Source organism: Protomyctophum bolini (genome assembly GCF_963924005.1).
Source record: "Protomyctophum bolini genome assembly, chromosome: 21".
Classification (NCBI taxonomy): Eukaryota; Metazoa; Chordata; class Actinopteri; order Myctophiformes; family Myctophidae; genus Protomyctophum; species Protomyctophum bolini.
The window spans coordinates 22,252,073-22,267,930 of record NC_137882.1 but is presented as its reverse complement, the minus strand read 5'-3'; the positions used below and the strand labels follow the sequence as shown (position 1 = coordinate 22,267,930).

The window sequence follows — 15,858 nt, the reverse complement described above, 5'->3', positions numbered from 1 at the left end:
TTTGCTATGAGACCACCCGCTTTCGCAGAAGTCCTCTTCTCCGAAGCTCGTGGGCAAGCGGCAGAAGTGCTCCAGACAGAGATTCAGTCCCTGCTGGAAAAGAAGGCCGTCAGAGAGGTACCATTGACTCAGAGTCGCAGCGGTTTTTACTCCCGCTACTTCCTGGTCAAGAAAAAAGGGGGGGGGCTATGTCCGATACTGGACCTACGGGCTCTCAATCGGTACCTCAAGACCTTCAACTTCAAAATGCTGACGACCAAGTCCCTCGTACGTTCCATACGTCCGAACGACTGGTTCACGTCGATAGACCTGAAAGACGCCTATTTTCATATTCCCATTTACCCACCTCACAGGAAATTCCTGAGGTTCGGTTTCAAGGGGAGAGTGTACGAGTACACTGTCCTCCCCCTTAGGGATGTCCCTGAGCCCCAGGGTCTTTGTGAAATGCACAGAGGCAGCGATTGCCCCGCTGCGGCGTCTGGGTCTCCGCGTAGCGAGCTACATCGACGATTGGCTACTAAGCGCGGACTCTGCACGAGAGGCGATGCGGAACACCACTCAAGTGGTGCTCCACATGACCTCCCTGGGGTTCACCATCAATCACGAGAAGAGTGTTCTGGTCCCCACAAGGTCGATAGACTTCATAGGCATAGCACTGGATTCAGTCTCCTACACGGCTCGACTGAGCCAAGCGAGGATGGACGCTTTCCTACAGTGCGTGACGCTGTTCAGGACGGGACAGAGGGTCCCCTTCCGAACCTGCCTAAGGATGGCCGGGCTCATGGCGTCGGCCATCTCCCTAGTACGGCTGGGCAGGCTATACATGAGACCTTTCCAGAGATGGATAAGTTCCCTAGGTGTGCCCACCAGGTGCCTGTTACGGCGAGTGACGGTATCTGCAGGCTGTGTACTCGCCCTGAAGTGGTGGTCGAACAGAGGTGTCCTGGTGGAGGGTGTTCCCCTGGGACAGACCCTTACCAGGAAGATCGTCACCACGGACGCCAGCATGTCGGGGTGGGGGGCCACCCACGACGGCAGGACGGCCAGAGGAGTGTGGCACGAAGCCATGAGGCGTGCACACATCAACTATCTGGAGCTCCTGGCGGTCTTCCTTGCCCTGCGGCACTCCAAACCGCTTATCCAGGGGTGTCACGTTCTGGTTCGAACCGACAACACCACGACAATGTGTTATGTCAACAAGCAGGGAGGGCTCAAATCCCTGCGCCTGCACACGTTGGCACACAGGCTACTGACATGGTGCCACGAGCATCTGCTGTCGATCACGGCCTGCCATGTCCCAAGACTCCTGAACACAGGAGCCGACCTGTTGTCCAGAGGCCCACTCCGCTACCACGAATGGTCGCTGCACAAGGAAGTAGCAGCTCAGATGTGGGCCAGATACGGCACGCCGGTGGCGGACCTGTTCGCGTCGGAAGAAAACACGAAGTGTCAGTACTTCTTCTCCCTGACAGGGTCCCCGTCTCTGGGCATGGATGCGTTGGCGCACCCTTGGCCGAGGGGCCTGCTTTATGCATTCCCTCCTCTGCTCCTGATCCCCCCCGCCCTGGCCAGGGTGAGGACTCAGGGCCTATGCATGCTACTGGTGGCCCCGGCTTGGGGGTCTTGGAGGTCGGACATAGTCCCACTCCTGTACGACCGGCCCTGGCAGCTCCCGCTGCGGAGGGACCTGCTCACCCAAGCGGGGCAGGAGACCTTCCATCCACGTCCACAGGACCTGGACCTCTGGGTCTGGCCCGTGAGGGGCTGAACCTGGATGCCGAAGGCCTGCCCCCGAACGTCATCACGACGATTCTAGGGGCGAGAGCCCCGTCTACTAGACAACGATACAACACGGCATGGACCGTGTTCGAACGTTGGTGTGCGGCCAGGCCTGTACGGGTTATCCCGTTTCAGGCTTCAGTGAGGCACATTCTGACCTTCTTGCAGGAATTCCTGGACAGAGGTCTAGGCCAATCCTCTGTGAAGGTCAACCTGGCGGCCATTTCGGCGTACCACGTGGGGGTAGACGGCGAGACAGTAGGTGAGAACCTACTAGTCCGTCTTTCATGGCGGGCGTTAGGCGAGCCTGTCCAGTTTCCAGATCTCTGGTCCCGTCATGGGACCTGACTCTGGTACTGGGCGCCCTTTCGCAGGACCCCTTCGAGCCACTGGGGACAGTGGACTTGAAGTTCCTCACACTAAAGACTGTTCTGCTGGTCGCTTTGACGACTGCGAAGCGAGCCAGCGACATACATGCGCTTTCGGTCAACCCGAGCTGCATGAGATTCAGCGGGAACGACTCTAGAGTCTCTATTAGGCCGAGCCTCGCGTTTTTGCCTGAGAATTTCTCCTCTGGCTGCGCCCCGGTCGATCTGATGGCATTTCACCCGCCACCTTTCTCCTCTGTGGAGGATAGGAGGTTGAATTGCCTATGCCCGGTCAGAGCACTGAGACACTATGTGGACAGAACTGCTCCTTTCAGGAATGGGGATCGACTGTTCGTGTCATGGGGTTCCCGAAGTAAGGGAAAACCGATGACGAAGGTAAGACTTTCACAATGGATTGTGGAAGCCATTCGTTTGGCATACGCCGAGGGAGGAGTGGAGCCCCCAGGGGGCTTGAGGGCTCACTCTACTGGGGTATGTCTGCATCCTGGGTGCTCACCAAAGGTGTCCCCATTCAGGATGTCTGTACAGCGGCGAGCTGGTCGCCCCCTTCGACTTTCGCCGAATAACTTGGATGTGGTGCCGTCTGCAATGGCTCATGCCGTTTTAGACGTCGCTTCCTGGGTTGGCCGTCACGGGTAAAAAGCCTGTGACGTTGGTTGGGACTTGTTCAACTGGTAGGTAGCTATACGGGAGTTTATATTTCCCCATAGGGCGATTCACTGAGTGAAGGAGTTTAAAATAACTATAGGTTACTTTAGTAACCCCAGTTATTTAAACGACTGAGCGAGGTGAATCGCCCGAAAGACTACCCTTCTGACTTAACTAAGCAGAAGCCAATCTGGTTAACATGGAATGACCCGTGTGGCATGAGTGGAACGTTATCACCCCGGTGGGAGGGGTGATCATGCCATGGGCGGGTAGAAGTCCCGACCAATGAAATTGTTCGTGAAGTATATGGTTTAATTCTGTGTGTTCATGCCAGAGATGGCACTCCCCATAGGGCGATTCACCTCGCTCAGTCGTTTAAATAACTGGGGTTACTAAAGTAACCTATAGTTTTTTGTATTAAAAACATACAGTACGTGCATCCAGTTATCGCATCACATAAATAAAACACACTTTTGTCGTGTGTGACGTTCATATCATAGTTCTCTTTTGTTCCTGGTGGAAAAGCTCCTGAACGCACTTATTTTTGCTGAGAATGCTCCCCAACACAAAACCTACAGACATATTGTCCAGAAAAGTTTTCTACAAGTCCAGCCAAAGAATGAGCACCGAGATTGTCGGCTGAAACCCAAAACACAGTTGAATAGAGGAAGGGAGCGCTGCCGTGATCCTGTTTGTTGAACTGAATACAGGTGCTCGTTGGCGAGGTTAAATCATAACAGAGGATCCAAGGCACTCTGTTCCAGTGAGGTGAAAAAAAGCCTATTTTATTTAAGAGTTAGGGCATGGCAAAGAACATTACAAAAAGAAGAACCAACGCATTTCGGAACTCAGCCTTCGTCAGGGTCCCAAAGTCAGGGTCCCAAAACAACAGACATTTTTACCAAGCTAAGGTACAAAAATTCCTTCCTTCTCCAATGTTGAAATATCTTTCAGTAGAGGCTCCAGAACCGTTTCATATTGAAACTTTGTTACATCATTTGCCTTACAAAAAATGGCCAAATTAATTATTGTATGGAAGGAAGAATGGGAACATACTGAAAGCTGCCCTTGGATTTGTCATGTGGATCCAAATTATACTCTACTGGCGCAATTAAACTGAAGTTTTCCTTAAAATATTTGTCCCTCTTAAACTTGGAAGAAAGGGGACCATCTTGACCTATAGGGCTGTGCTAAGAGGATTAGAGTGACACAATTTGTCTACCAGTTCGCCGACAGTAGCTTCATCAATAGCACAGTTATTCTTAGTGAATATATTGTGAGCACTGAGCGGACACCAACACACAAGGCACTTTGAAACTGGGCCACCACGGCCGTTTATTATACGGTATATAGATGCGCTTTTACGCGCTTGGCATATACTGCAACTCAAAATGTCTTTTAACGAAAGTAAACTCCGCCTCTTCTCTGGCGGGGGGTTGCGTTAGGGTCCTCTTTCCTAACGGGCTTTAGTGCGCCCTATGCATCCCACTCTCTGTCCCCGGGTTGACAGGTGCCTCTGTTATCTGTCAATACTCTCCCGGGGAAGTGGAACTGTCATCAAATTTATCTGGGTAGCGGGTTACCTATAATGAAGAGAATATGCTTTTAGTATCACGGTCACATTCATGTAATATGACTGGTGTGTGAGGTGGTGTGTGAGGTGTCGCTTACCGCCGAGCATGCCCGTCATGTCCCCTTCAGCTGCCAGTGGGGAATGAGCGCAGGACCAGACATACCTTTCCTTTTATTCAAGGCCAAGTGCGCGTGCACTTGGCCTTGAGTGGGTAATATGTCTGGTCGATGACGAGGCCGAGGAGGCGTGTTCTCCTCGGCTGTGTTCTGCCTCCTCCCCACTGGCTGTCTGGGCCATAACGCTCACCTGGCGGCTGGTTGCCTAGCGACACCCCACAATATCATTAACTAGCTTTGGAGTTGTTGAAGACAAGTGCAGTTCAATCCTGATCCACCAAGTCATCGAAACATTTCACAGACACATTATAGACGTTTTCTCATTTTAACAAGAGAGAACCAATATTTTTCTCTATTTCACTTGAAATATAATTTTCACAATCCAACTCTAAGGTATCAATGTGATTCCAACACCGGAAGGTGAATTTCATTTTCAGGATTTTGACTGGAGTCTTAAAATCTTAAGAAACGATATGCCCCACTCACCCCACCAGGTCATGATAGCCCCAGGCAATAGAAGTACCACTTAAGATATTGTAATTGTGGGTTGATTGTTCTGTGAATAGGATGGGGAGGGGGAGGGAGGGGTTTCTGTGTGTGTGTGTGTGTGTGTGTGTGTGTGTGTGTGTGTGTGTGTGTGTGTGTGTGTGTGTGTGTGTGTGTGTGTGTGTGTGTGTGTGTGTGTGTGTGTGTGTGCACGAGTATGCATGTGAGAGTGAATGTTTTGAGTTCAATTTTATACACTGTATAATGACTATGCTTTGTTTTTTGTTCAAAAAACGAATAAAATTGAATGAGAAAAAAAAGAAGTACCACTTAACTGTAATAAAAATCCCTGTCGCTCACGCTGTAAACAACATTTCTGGATGTGCTGTTTAATTATATTTCACTGTTGATGCAGCTTTCGTCTTTCACTGCTGCTGCTGTTCTCTCTGGGAGAGAAATTAAGACTATTTTATTTTTTATCACCAATTTGTTCAGGAACATCAACCAAGTACACAATGTCAATGAGTTTGTATGATTTATCTTTAGCCTGAGCGCACAGACCTTTCAAATGATAATGCCATGAGCAAACTGATGCTTAGTGTGGGAGGTGCTTAGTTGTCACAGACAGACCACCAAGAGCAGTTAATGTACATCATTTACTGTAATCGTTTTGGGGGTGATATAACAAATGCAGATAAGTCTGACACCTTCTCGGAAAACACACTGAGAGGGCTGAGATCCTCTTTTCCAGTATGTTCCCATAGTCCAATATAAACACAGGTGAACAGAGCCTCTACTAGTAGGTCATGGATTAACAAAACAAAACAAAACATATAGCTGGCAGTATGTAGTCTAGGTGAAGCATTTTATGAGGGAGGAAACTTATGGATATTGATATTACGCCTTCAATATTCACTGGGACATACTTTTATTCTGGCTCCAGCCTTGAATCGCTCGCCGCCACGCCCATTAAAAAATATGTTCTGGTGATTCAGAAGTGAAACGAAATGAAACTTCAGGCTTAGTGTCAGGCTTGGGGGTTTTCAATATTGGTTTGGTTCACTTTCCTTTCAAAAACAGAAACCTTTTTAGTTTGCATTGTGGTATACAACAATACAGTTGTTCAGGCACAGTGGACATTGGACTACAATGCATTGTTCCTCCTATACCCTTTACTTTTCACTTAGCCACTATGGCCATTGCAGCAACCAACTTATCATCATTAGACCAGGTTTCATTCGGCTAGTAGCATGTGCAGCATGTATACATTTCTCAATTTTTACTCAAAATATTTGATCTAAATATCACATTAAATACCAGTATTACTGTGTATTCTACATTGTGGTATAGGCATACCTTGATATTGTATCAAGAAAACGTATAATAATGACAATGAGCGATTAGGTAGAGGATACTATCATTATAAGTTGCTTCTATCAATGTAAGGCTCTTCAAAACTATGTGCATGCAGAGCAATACGTGCAGTGAAGTTGTGGCTGTCAGAGCAGCTATGACTGTGGAACGGAACATTATATACATTAACATTTATTATAGTGACTAATTAATGCCCTGCTGTGGCCCTGGGCGGACGGACGGACGGACGGACGTGTGTAGATTGTCTGTGAAGCACTTTGTGACTTTTGCTTAGAAAGGTGCTCTCTTGTTCTAGTTCTTGTCAGCAAGCACAGCAGGATTCTGCAACCAGCTGTATTATGAAGATCACAGGGAAGTCGAGTTCATTACAGCTTAGCCTTAGAGGAAGCATTTCTAACCAAAGCGCTAAAATATCAACAGCTAGCGCAAACCATCTGCTTAGTTTTACGGTAAAAGGTGCTATACAAATAAAGTTTAGAATATTACAGTATATTATTAGCCAAACCTTTAGTCAGCTGCATTGTACAGTATGTAACAATGTTCTGATGGTCTATGCACTTTGTAACTAATTAAAGTAAATAATAATAATAATAATGCATTATACATTACATTATTATTAATACACTTTCATTATACCCCATGTGATTCCTATACGTGATGACACATTCTAGTTCAATCATAAAGAGATAATTCACTTTTAGGTAATGTCAGGAGCGATGCGGTAGAAAATCACAAATCACGTCCGAGTGAGTACAGCGCTCGTAGTTCCAGAGATATGAGGCATTGAAAATCCTACTAAAGCGATCATTCTGAAAGTAGTGAATCTAGCCACAAGCTGCTTGGAAATATAAGTTACACTGAATGAAAGAAAAAAAATGAAAACACGCACGCACACACACACACACACACACACACACACGCACACATTAAAATCAGTTAAAGGGACACTTTTTGCAAAAACATATTATGTTAATGACGTTTAGAAGATTTAGAACACTTTCCTGGGGGTCTTTATGTGTGTATTATGTGGTTTTAGATATTTTAGATTTTAGCAGTGAGCCCAGTGTCTCGACACTGGGCTCACTTCCTTCCTGGACAACAATTCCCATAATGCTTTGGTGCACTCCTCCTCCTACATGTTGTCTTAGACAACATGTAGTCCAAGGAAGCTTTGAGAAGGAAATGGTCACGGGACTGCAGGGCTGCGCCATGACACTTTCATGGACACTTTCATGGGAGCAAAGCTCACACCGGAAGTTCAATAAATACATGGCAGTGAATGGAGCCGGCTGGACCAGCTCATAACAAACATTATTTCGGAACAATTGAGACCTTTGTCATATAATCGGTTCAGAAATATAAACAGGTTGTTTTCTAATCACTTGCTTTTCGATGTGCACAGTGCACAGTATATAATTTTATCTGAGGATCTAAACAGCAGCAGGTATAGTTTCTGGCTCGGAGGTATCGCGATATTTGGCTGCCAGACGGGAAACGGTGGGTCTCACGATACTTGGTACGTTCAGAAAGGTACTTTGTGCTCTTTAGATACCATACCTCTATAAAGATTACACAGTGTACACATCGAAAAGCAACACAGCAGACAATAATGTGTTATATGTCTTCTGTAGTTTTCCAGAAGCAATTACTTTACAAAAGGTCTCAGTCATTCAGAAATAGTCACTGAGCGCTCATGACTCCATTCTGTTGAACTTCCGGATGTAGTTTGGCTCCCATGAAAGCGTCCATGAAAGTGTCATGGCGCAGCCCAGTCACGTGACCATTTCCTTTCCTTCTCAAAGCTTCCTTGATGTAGTCCAGGAAGTAAGTGAGCCCAGTGAGCCCAGTGTCCATCAGAGACAGCTGGGCTCACTGCTAAAATCTAAAATAATAAAAAACCACATACAGTATTACACGCATAAAGACCCCTAGGGAAGTGTTCTAAATGTTCTCAACATATTTTTTTGCATAAAGGGTGACGTTTCCCTTTAATTATAAAGCAAGGAGAGAAACAAAGTATTTCAAGTATTGTATAAATCCTTTTACTCCACTAGAATTATTTGAAAACTTCAGTTACTATAGTTACTTTGTAGATTTCTCAGAATTGGAGTCAAGTCTTGAGCACTCTGGTGGAGCTGTTGCCCCCGCGACCCGACTAGAACACTTCCCTGGGGGTCTTTATGTACTTTTACTCCACTGGAATTATTTGAAAACTTTAGTTACTTTGTAGATTTTGGTTATTATTACAAAACATACATTAACCACTTCAGTCCTATCATGGCGATGCGACTCATTGAGAGCTATTTTCAAGAGATATTTATACGTTTAATTATACATTTGAAAACTGTGAACTCCTCTCCTCTCCTCTCCTCTCTCTCATCATGCGCTCATTCCACTCGCCTCGGCTAGAATGTCCCCTTCAGTTATTCTTTATCACTCTCTGTTCCTCGGTGCTATTTCCTTGCTCACTTTCTCTCCCCCATGAGATGATTATTGGGAGCCGGAAGAGTGGAGATTGCCTGTTGTTTCCTGCTGTTTTAATACTTGAGTGTCTGTGAGGTTGTTCTGACACAGTCACAAACACATCACAAACATAGTGTGCAATTTCCTTTTTCTAGTTCAATGCTGTGATCCCCACCATGACCTGTATTAATGGGACCCTTTTTGCTTTGTACCCTTTTTTTCTTGCCAATTTCTGTGTTTCTGTCACTGCTGCTGTATCCAGTGAGGAAAATAAGACTCCTCACCAGTCGGTGGGGGCCCCCTTGCAGTGAAATCATCTTGTCGACGTTCACAGCCACAACTGCTGCTGCCAATTCCATCCGAGCGATTGTCATTTGTTTCAAGGGTGCAGCTACCCTCGACTTTCCTATAGTAGAAATGCACAGTGAACATCACCTTGAGCGTCAGTGTCAACCTGAGGTATGACACTGTTCCGTATCCACTCTCGCTTGCATCCGAGAAGTGGTGGATTTGAGCTGTCGTAATGTCACCAAAATCAACAGGCTCCACTCATATGTAGTTTGCATGAACGCTTGGCAACACTGTAATTTAGGCTCAAACCAGCTTCACTTGGTCTGTTTAGGCTATACATAACCCAGCAACCCTGGTGAATTACTCCAATGCCTACTGTATACTGACACTGTGCTTTGTGTCATTTTCACAGCATTTATCCACTTGAACCCAAGCACATTTAGCAAAAATAGCCTACAACATCAATGCACCACAACGCGGCACATTGTGAACTTGTAGATAGGCTATTTTCGGCGAAGACTTTTGTTATTAGGGAAAAGAGCGGACCAAGTACTTGGGCGGCTGTGGCTCAGGAGGTAGAGCAGGTCGTCCAATGATCCATGTGTCGGCGGTTCGAATCCCGGCTCCTCCTGTCCACATGTCGAAGTGTCCTTGGGCAAGACACTGAACCCTACATTGCCTCCAATGAGTTGGTCGGTGTGAGCTTGCCACCATTGGTGTGAGAATGTGGGAAGTGAGGACGCTGGCGTCGACTGTTCGCCGCTTCACCTCCCAGTGTATGAATGAATGAACCATTGTAAGCGCTTTGAGTAGGCACGTAGTGCATAGAAAAGCGCCATAAAATTCAATTCATTATTGGTTGGACTACTACATCCGGATTAGAACAGCGCTGCTAGGATCCTGACGAGAGTGCATATAAATATATGAGCATATCACAGCCATCCTCCGCTCACTGCACTGGCTCCGCTTCATCCCCGTTTCATCCCAGACTGAGTACAAGATATCCCTGCTGACCCATCAGTGCATCCATGGCAACGCTCCTTCCTACCTACCTCAAGGAATCAGTATCCCTACACAACCCTCAACTCGCAACCTCCGCTCTTCAAACACAAACCTCCTCAAACCCACCAAGACCAACCTGCTGGGCATTTTTTTATTATATATAATTATGTGCGCAACATTATATTACAGCCCCGTGCCCCTATAGTGACAATCAGGTAGGCTAATATTACAGCAAGCGCAAGGTTTGTTGTTTATTTCGAATATGCCAATAAAATAAATAAAACCGAAACAGTTCTTTGCAATTACAAGGAAAAACAATTAAAATAAATAGCTTAAAATATAAGAAAACTAAACAAAGAAAAAGACAAACAAAAAAACTAAGCATATCCGAAAAGGAGTGAGAAGAAGTAAAAACGTATATACTCCCACCCCTCTGTAATTAAATAATTACTCGCTGACTTCTGTGCCTCAACTTAAACTACTCATTATCAAAATTAATCTCTTCACTTTTATATACGAAAAAAACGCATATGTACATAATAATATGCAACACATATACATAGTATAAACATATATAAATTCAATACAGTGGGACACCACTGTATCATACAAAATATCCATTGTAAACACATAAGCACCTGAATGATCCATTTTCCTCCTATTTTGTGAAAATCTTACTTTAAACAGATTGATGCTAGACCATAGTTTTTGCTCACCTCTCAAATTGTTCCACAGTGTTACACCCCTAATCGAAACTTTTCATTGTGGTATTTCTGTTTAACGTTAAAAAAACAAATTCAAGACAAAGGAAAATTATTGTGGAGAGGCTGTCAGCAGCAGGGAGTCCACACCACAGTCAGTGGAGACGGCGGCGGAGAGGCTGCCTGATGGATAAAATAGATGTTTACACGTTATGTCAAGTTGGACATTCTTCCATTATCATTTTACCCCTGGCCTATTCCCTGTTTACACCTTATTGTCCATGTCACCATGTGTCATCCTGTTGTCCATTTCAGGGCCCACAGCATTTATGATATCTTTTTGACACCTTCAGATATACACAGTCTCCATACTTACAATACTGTCTGTAGCTCTGTTTTGATTTTAGCCTACATGCATGTATTTGGCCGTGGCAAGTTGATAGCAGCTATGTGCTGGACAAATGAGATCGACTCCACGTGGGTCCTCGCCAACATGGGTAGCGTCTCGTCCAATCACGACAGTCCAAACAACTCTGAGCTGACCGACAGCGTGGGACGTTCCTCCAATCACAATCGACGAAACAACATTGCGTCATTTTGACTATAATTGTATTATCCACGGACAAAAGCCACTTCGGGACCGCTCGGAAAATTGGACACTTACATTGTTATGTAATGTATTTCCGAATGCGACACATTTCATTGTAATTGAATTGTATGTTCATTGATCCTTACCAACTATTTGTTACAACCTTAAATTACTCTCCTCGTTTTCCTGCGTCTTTCTAAAGTTACTATTTCAGGTCTTTCTATGGTTCAAAACAGGTTCTTTTCAGACATATTTTCAGATGGGGGCTGGCCAAATACATGCAGATACCACTGGGGGTCCTTGAAATGAAAAAGGTTGAGTAAAATCCAAGATGAAATGCAAAATGCGCTCCTCTTTTATTTGCAAGAGAGCTCATAGGAGAGAGAAGCAGGAGGAGGGGCCAGTTGTGTGTGCGCACAGTCGCACACAGATGTTGGGGGGGATAAAATGCAGGAGCGAGTGAGAGAGCATCACAGAAGCTGGCAAGTATTGATCTGTCCGCATGCCTGCAATGTGTGAGTACTTGGTCAGTATGTAGTACACATACCTGTGTGCACTATGCTCTCATTACCACTCTCTTAAACACACGTGCACACATACACACACACACACTCTCTCTCTCTCTCTCTCTCTAACTATAACCTCTCTCTGCTCTTCATACATTCTTAACATAGAAGAAGGACGAAGGAGTTGACCAGACATCATGAACGGCACATCGCAGCAGCAGCAGCAGCAGCTGCATCATGCACTAGTTCACAGACACGGCAGGAACCACAGCTTGGCCGCCACGATGCTGCCCAGCATGCACCACAGCAAGGACTCGTCGGCGGGCAGCTGCTACGAGCAGCTGATCATCTCCACGGAGGTGTTCCTGACCCTCGGCATCGTGAGCATGCTGGAGAACATGCTGGTGATCACCGCCATCGTGAAGAACCGTAACCTCCACTCGCCCATGTACTTCTTCATCTGCAGCCTGGCCGTGGCCGACATGCTGGTGAGTCAGACAACTGTTGGGAGTGAATTTAGAATATATATTTATTGAGCATAGATATATGAAGCGAGGCAGGGAGACAGCAGCAGCAGCAGCAGCCGTGCAAGACCACTCAGCAGAAGAGAAGCCAGGAATGAGCAGGTAGGCAGATTTAAAGGCAGTTTAAATAGCCGCTCTGATCAGGTAAAGAGTACAAGTAAGATGCGCAAACGTGGGAAGTGAACGCAGCTCGTAAATTTAGTGGGTTTTTTAACGATTTTCTTTTTCAAGTTAAGTTTTTTTAAATTAAGTTTTTTTTAGTGTGTGTATGTGTGCGTGTGTGTTTTTTTAAAAGTTTTCTTTAAGTTTTTTTAAAGTTTTTTTTAAAGTTTTTTTTAAAGTTTGCACCACTCAGTTCACACAGGTGTGATTTTTCCCCCCCATATCACCGACCACCCTATAGGTGAGCGTGTCCAACGCCTCGGAGACCATCGTCATCGCCCTGATCAACGGCGGCAGCGTGAGCATCCCCGCCGCCGTCATCAAGAGCATGGACAACCTGTTCGACTCCCTGATCTGCAGCTCGCTGCTCGCCTCCATCTGCTCGCTGCAGGCCATCGCCGTGGACCGCTACATCACCATCTTCTACGCGCTGCGCTACCACAACATCGTGACGGTGCGCCGGGCGCTGGCGGTCATCGCGGCCATCTGGTCGTGCTGCACGCTGTCGGGCATCCTCTTCATTGTGTACTCCAAGAGCACCACGGTGCTGGTGTGCCTCATCACCATGTTCTTCGCCATGCTCGGCCTCATGGCCTCGCTCTACGTGCACATGTTCCTGCTGGCGCGGCTGCACGTCAAGCGCATCGCCGTGCTGCCGGGGAACAACAACGACGCCGCGGCGGGCGGCGGCGGCGGCGGCCTCGTGCACGCGCGCGCCAACATGCGGGGCGCCGTGACGCTCACCATCCTGCTGGGCGTGTTCGTGGTGTGCTGGGCGCCCTTCTTCTTGCACCTCATCCTCATGATCTCGTGCCCGTGGAACGCCTACTGCGTCTGCTTCATGTCGCAGTTCAACCTCTACCTCATCCTCATCATGTGCAACTCCGTCATCGACCCCATCATCTACGCCTTTCGCAGCCAGGAGATGCGCAAGACCTTCAAGGAGATCTGCTGCTGCGTGCTGCCCGGTGTCCTGTGCGAGTGCGAGCTGCCCGCCTGAGTTGTGGTGGAGGTTTTGTGGGTGAATGAATGAATGGATGGATGAATGGATGAATGAATGAATGATTTTATTTACGCGCCTGACTGCCTTTTGCAGCCCATTCCTTACGGGATTATTCATTATGTACAGTACAATATATTTCCACGCTGACACCAAATTATTAAACAAAAGTAAATATCATACAATGTATATAACATAATCAAGAGTACTGTACATTCATGTAGTCCATTTTGTCGAGATAGAGACTAAAGTGGAGGGCGAGAGAGAGAGAGAGAGAGTGTCAAATTTTGCACAGATGTAGATTTAGCTATTAGCCGGGAGCCAGCCGTCCAAAATTTGAGAGGACCTGTGATGTCATGACATACTTTTTATTTTTATTTTTGGGTGGTGCAACCACTCCTACAACCAGCAATGTCCGTGTCCGCCTATGTATCAGTGGTCATGAGCACGAGTATGACTTATTTGTACCAGTAGGGGCGCCAGAAACAGAGAGGCAGCAGTGCTGTGCCTGCTGCCTGCTAATGAGAGAGAGAGGTGTGTGGGGGGAGAATTGCACCACTCAGTTCACACAGGTGTGATTTTTTTCTTTTTATTTGGTCATTAAGGTCCACAGAATGAGAGGTCTGCTCTGCCAGAACTATCGCGAAAAAAAGTTATGGCCATTTTTGTATACCCCACCATAGACAACCAATATAAGGCAACATTTCATCATACTTTAAGTAGCATGTGACATGTAAAACTCTAGTATTCATGATTCTGAATCCATTCCAAGCATTAGTTTTGCACAAAAAACATATCCACTTGCCCAAAATGTGCTGATCTCATCACATTTGTGATGACGGCTATCGCCGTTTTTAGTGTTTTTCGTGCAAAGCTAATGCTTGGAATGGATTCAGAATCATGAAAACCTCCTAGTTTGACATGTCACATGCTACTTAAAGTCTGATGAAATGTTGCCTTATATTGGTTGTCTATGCTGGTGTAGTATACAAAAATGGCCATAACTTGTTTTCGCGATGTTTCCGGCAGAGCAGACCTCTCTTAATGACCAAATGAATAGAAAAAACACAAATAAGAAGTATGTCATGATATCACAGGTTAATCCTTAACCGTTGATCTTTTGGGCCTGTGGCTCCCCGGCTATACAGGGCCCCTGAGCCGGCAACCTTCGGGGCCCATATCCATATGGCCACCATTAACAACCTACAGGAAATAAGGCAACATTTTAAGTAGCAATTAAGTGATGTGTCAAACAAGGGGGTTTTCATGATTCTGAATCCATTCTAAGCATTAGTTTTGCACAAAAAACACTCCTTGGGCCACTTCATCACATTTGTGATGACGGCTATGGCCGTTTTTTAACCCAAGGAGTGTTTTTCGTGCAAAACTAATGCTTGAAATGGATTCAGAATCATGAAAACCCCCTTGTTTTAAAGTGCTACTTAAAGCATAATTAAATTTAAAAATGTTTGCCTTATAATGGTGGCCATATGGATTTGGTCGCTATGGCGACCCTGAAGGTCTGTGCAAAATGTGGCGCTTTTAGACGAATTAGCGTGAAAATATCCCTCCATTATACCCCAAACCGGAGCTATGTGTGAATCTTAACCAGCAACTATTGGTACGTTGGACTAACGTATGCCCCCCGTAGAGGTTCCGCTGCATCCACTGCTCCACGGGGGGCATATTATGTGGCATCCTGAGTGAAGCCAGCAGGTGAGATAACGTGATTTTCAGCTGTACTCAGTGTGAACATGCTGCTCCAGTGCTTGGTTGTGAATGATCAATAAGAAGGGCACTTGCCCACCTCTGGTTCAGTGAGGCAGAGAATCAAATCTCCTTGCAGGAATTGTGCTTTTTACTTATTTATTTCCATTCGTTGGTGAGTACTGTTCTAAATGTGAAATTCTGTTCTAAGTATTGGACCCTCATCTGGTTCTGGTGTGTGACGACCCGGTTGATATTTCCATGGTTCGGCGGCGGACAGACAGACAGATAGGCTAGCCCGGGAGAAGATATTAACATGACACGAAGACTTGGTCACATTAAAACGTTCACACAGTTTATTACATATATAGCTTGGATACTTCATGTCCTAATGACGTCACTGACTAGACATCACATGCAGTCACTGCCTGCAGCACGCGGCCTTCAGCGTGCTCTAACACAGCTCTAAAGTATGTTACAGTTCAGGCAGTGCACAATACATATAAGTACAGTGTATATTCACACATAAGTACACAGCATGTTGTATA

The 15,858-nt window shown here is 46.0% G+C and overlaps 1 protein-coding gene across 1 annotated transcript; it reads left to right on the top strand.

The window, feature by feature from the left end:
* Window positions 1-12,114: 12,114 nt before the first annotated feature.
* On the top strand, window positions 12,115-13,603 carry LOC308336420 (melanocortin receptor 4-like; the record flags this gene model as incomplete). The annotated part of the gene is made up of 2 exons (XM_080793783.1): window positions 12,115-12,405; window positions 12,845-13,603. The coding sequence occupies 2 exons, from the start codon at window positions 12,115-12,117 to the stop codon at window positions 13,601-13,603; spliced, it is 1,050 nt and encodes a 349-aa protein (XP_080649909.1).
* Between the last annotated feature and the right edge of the window lie 2,255 nt (window positions 13,604-15,858).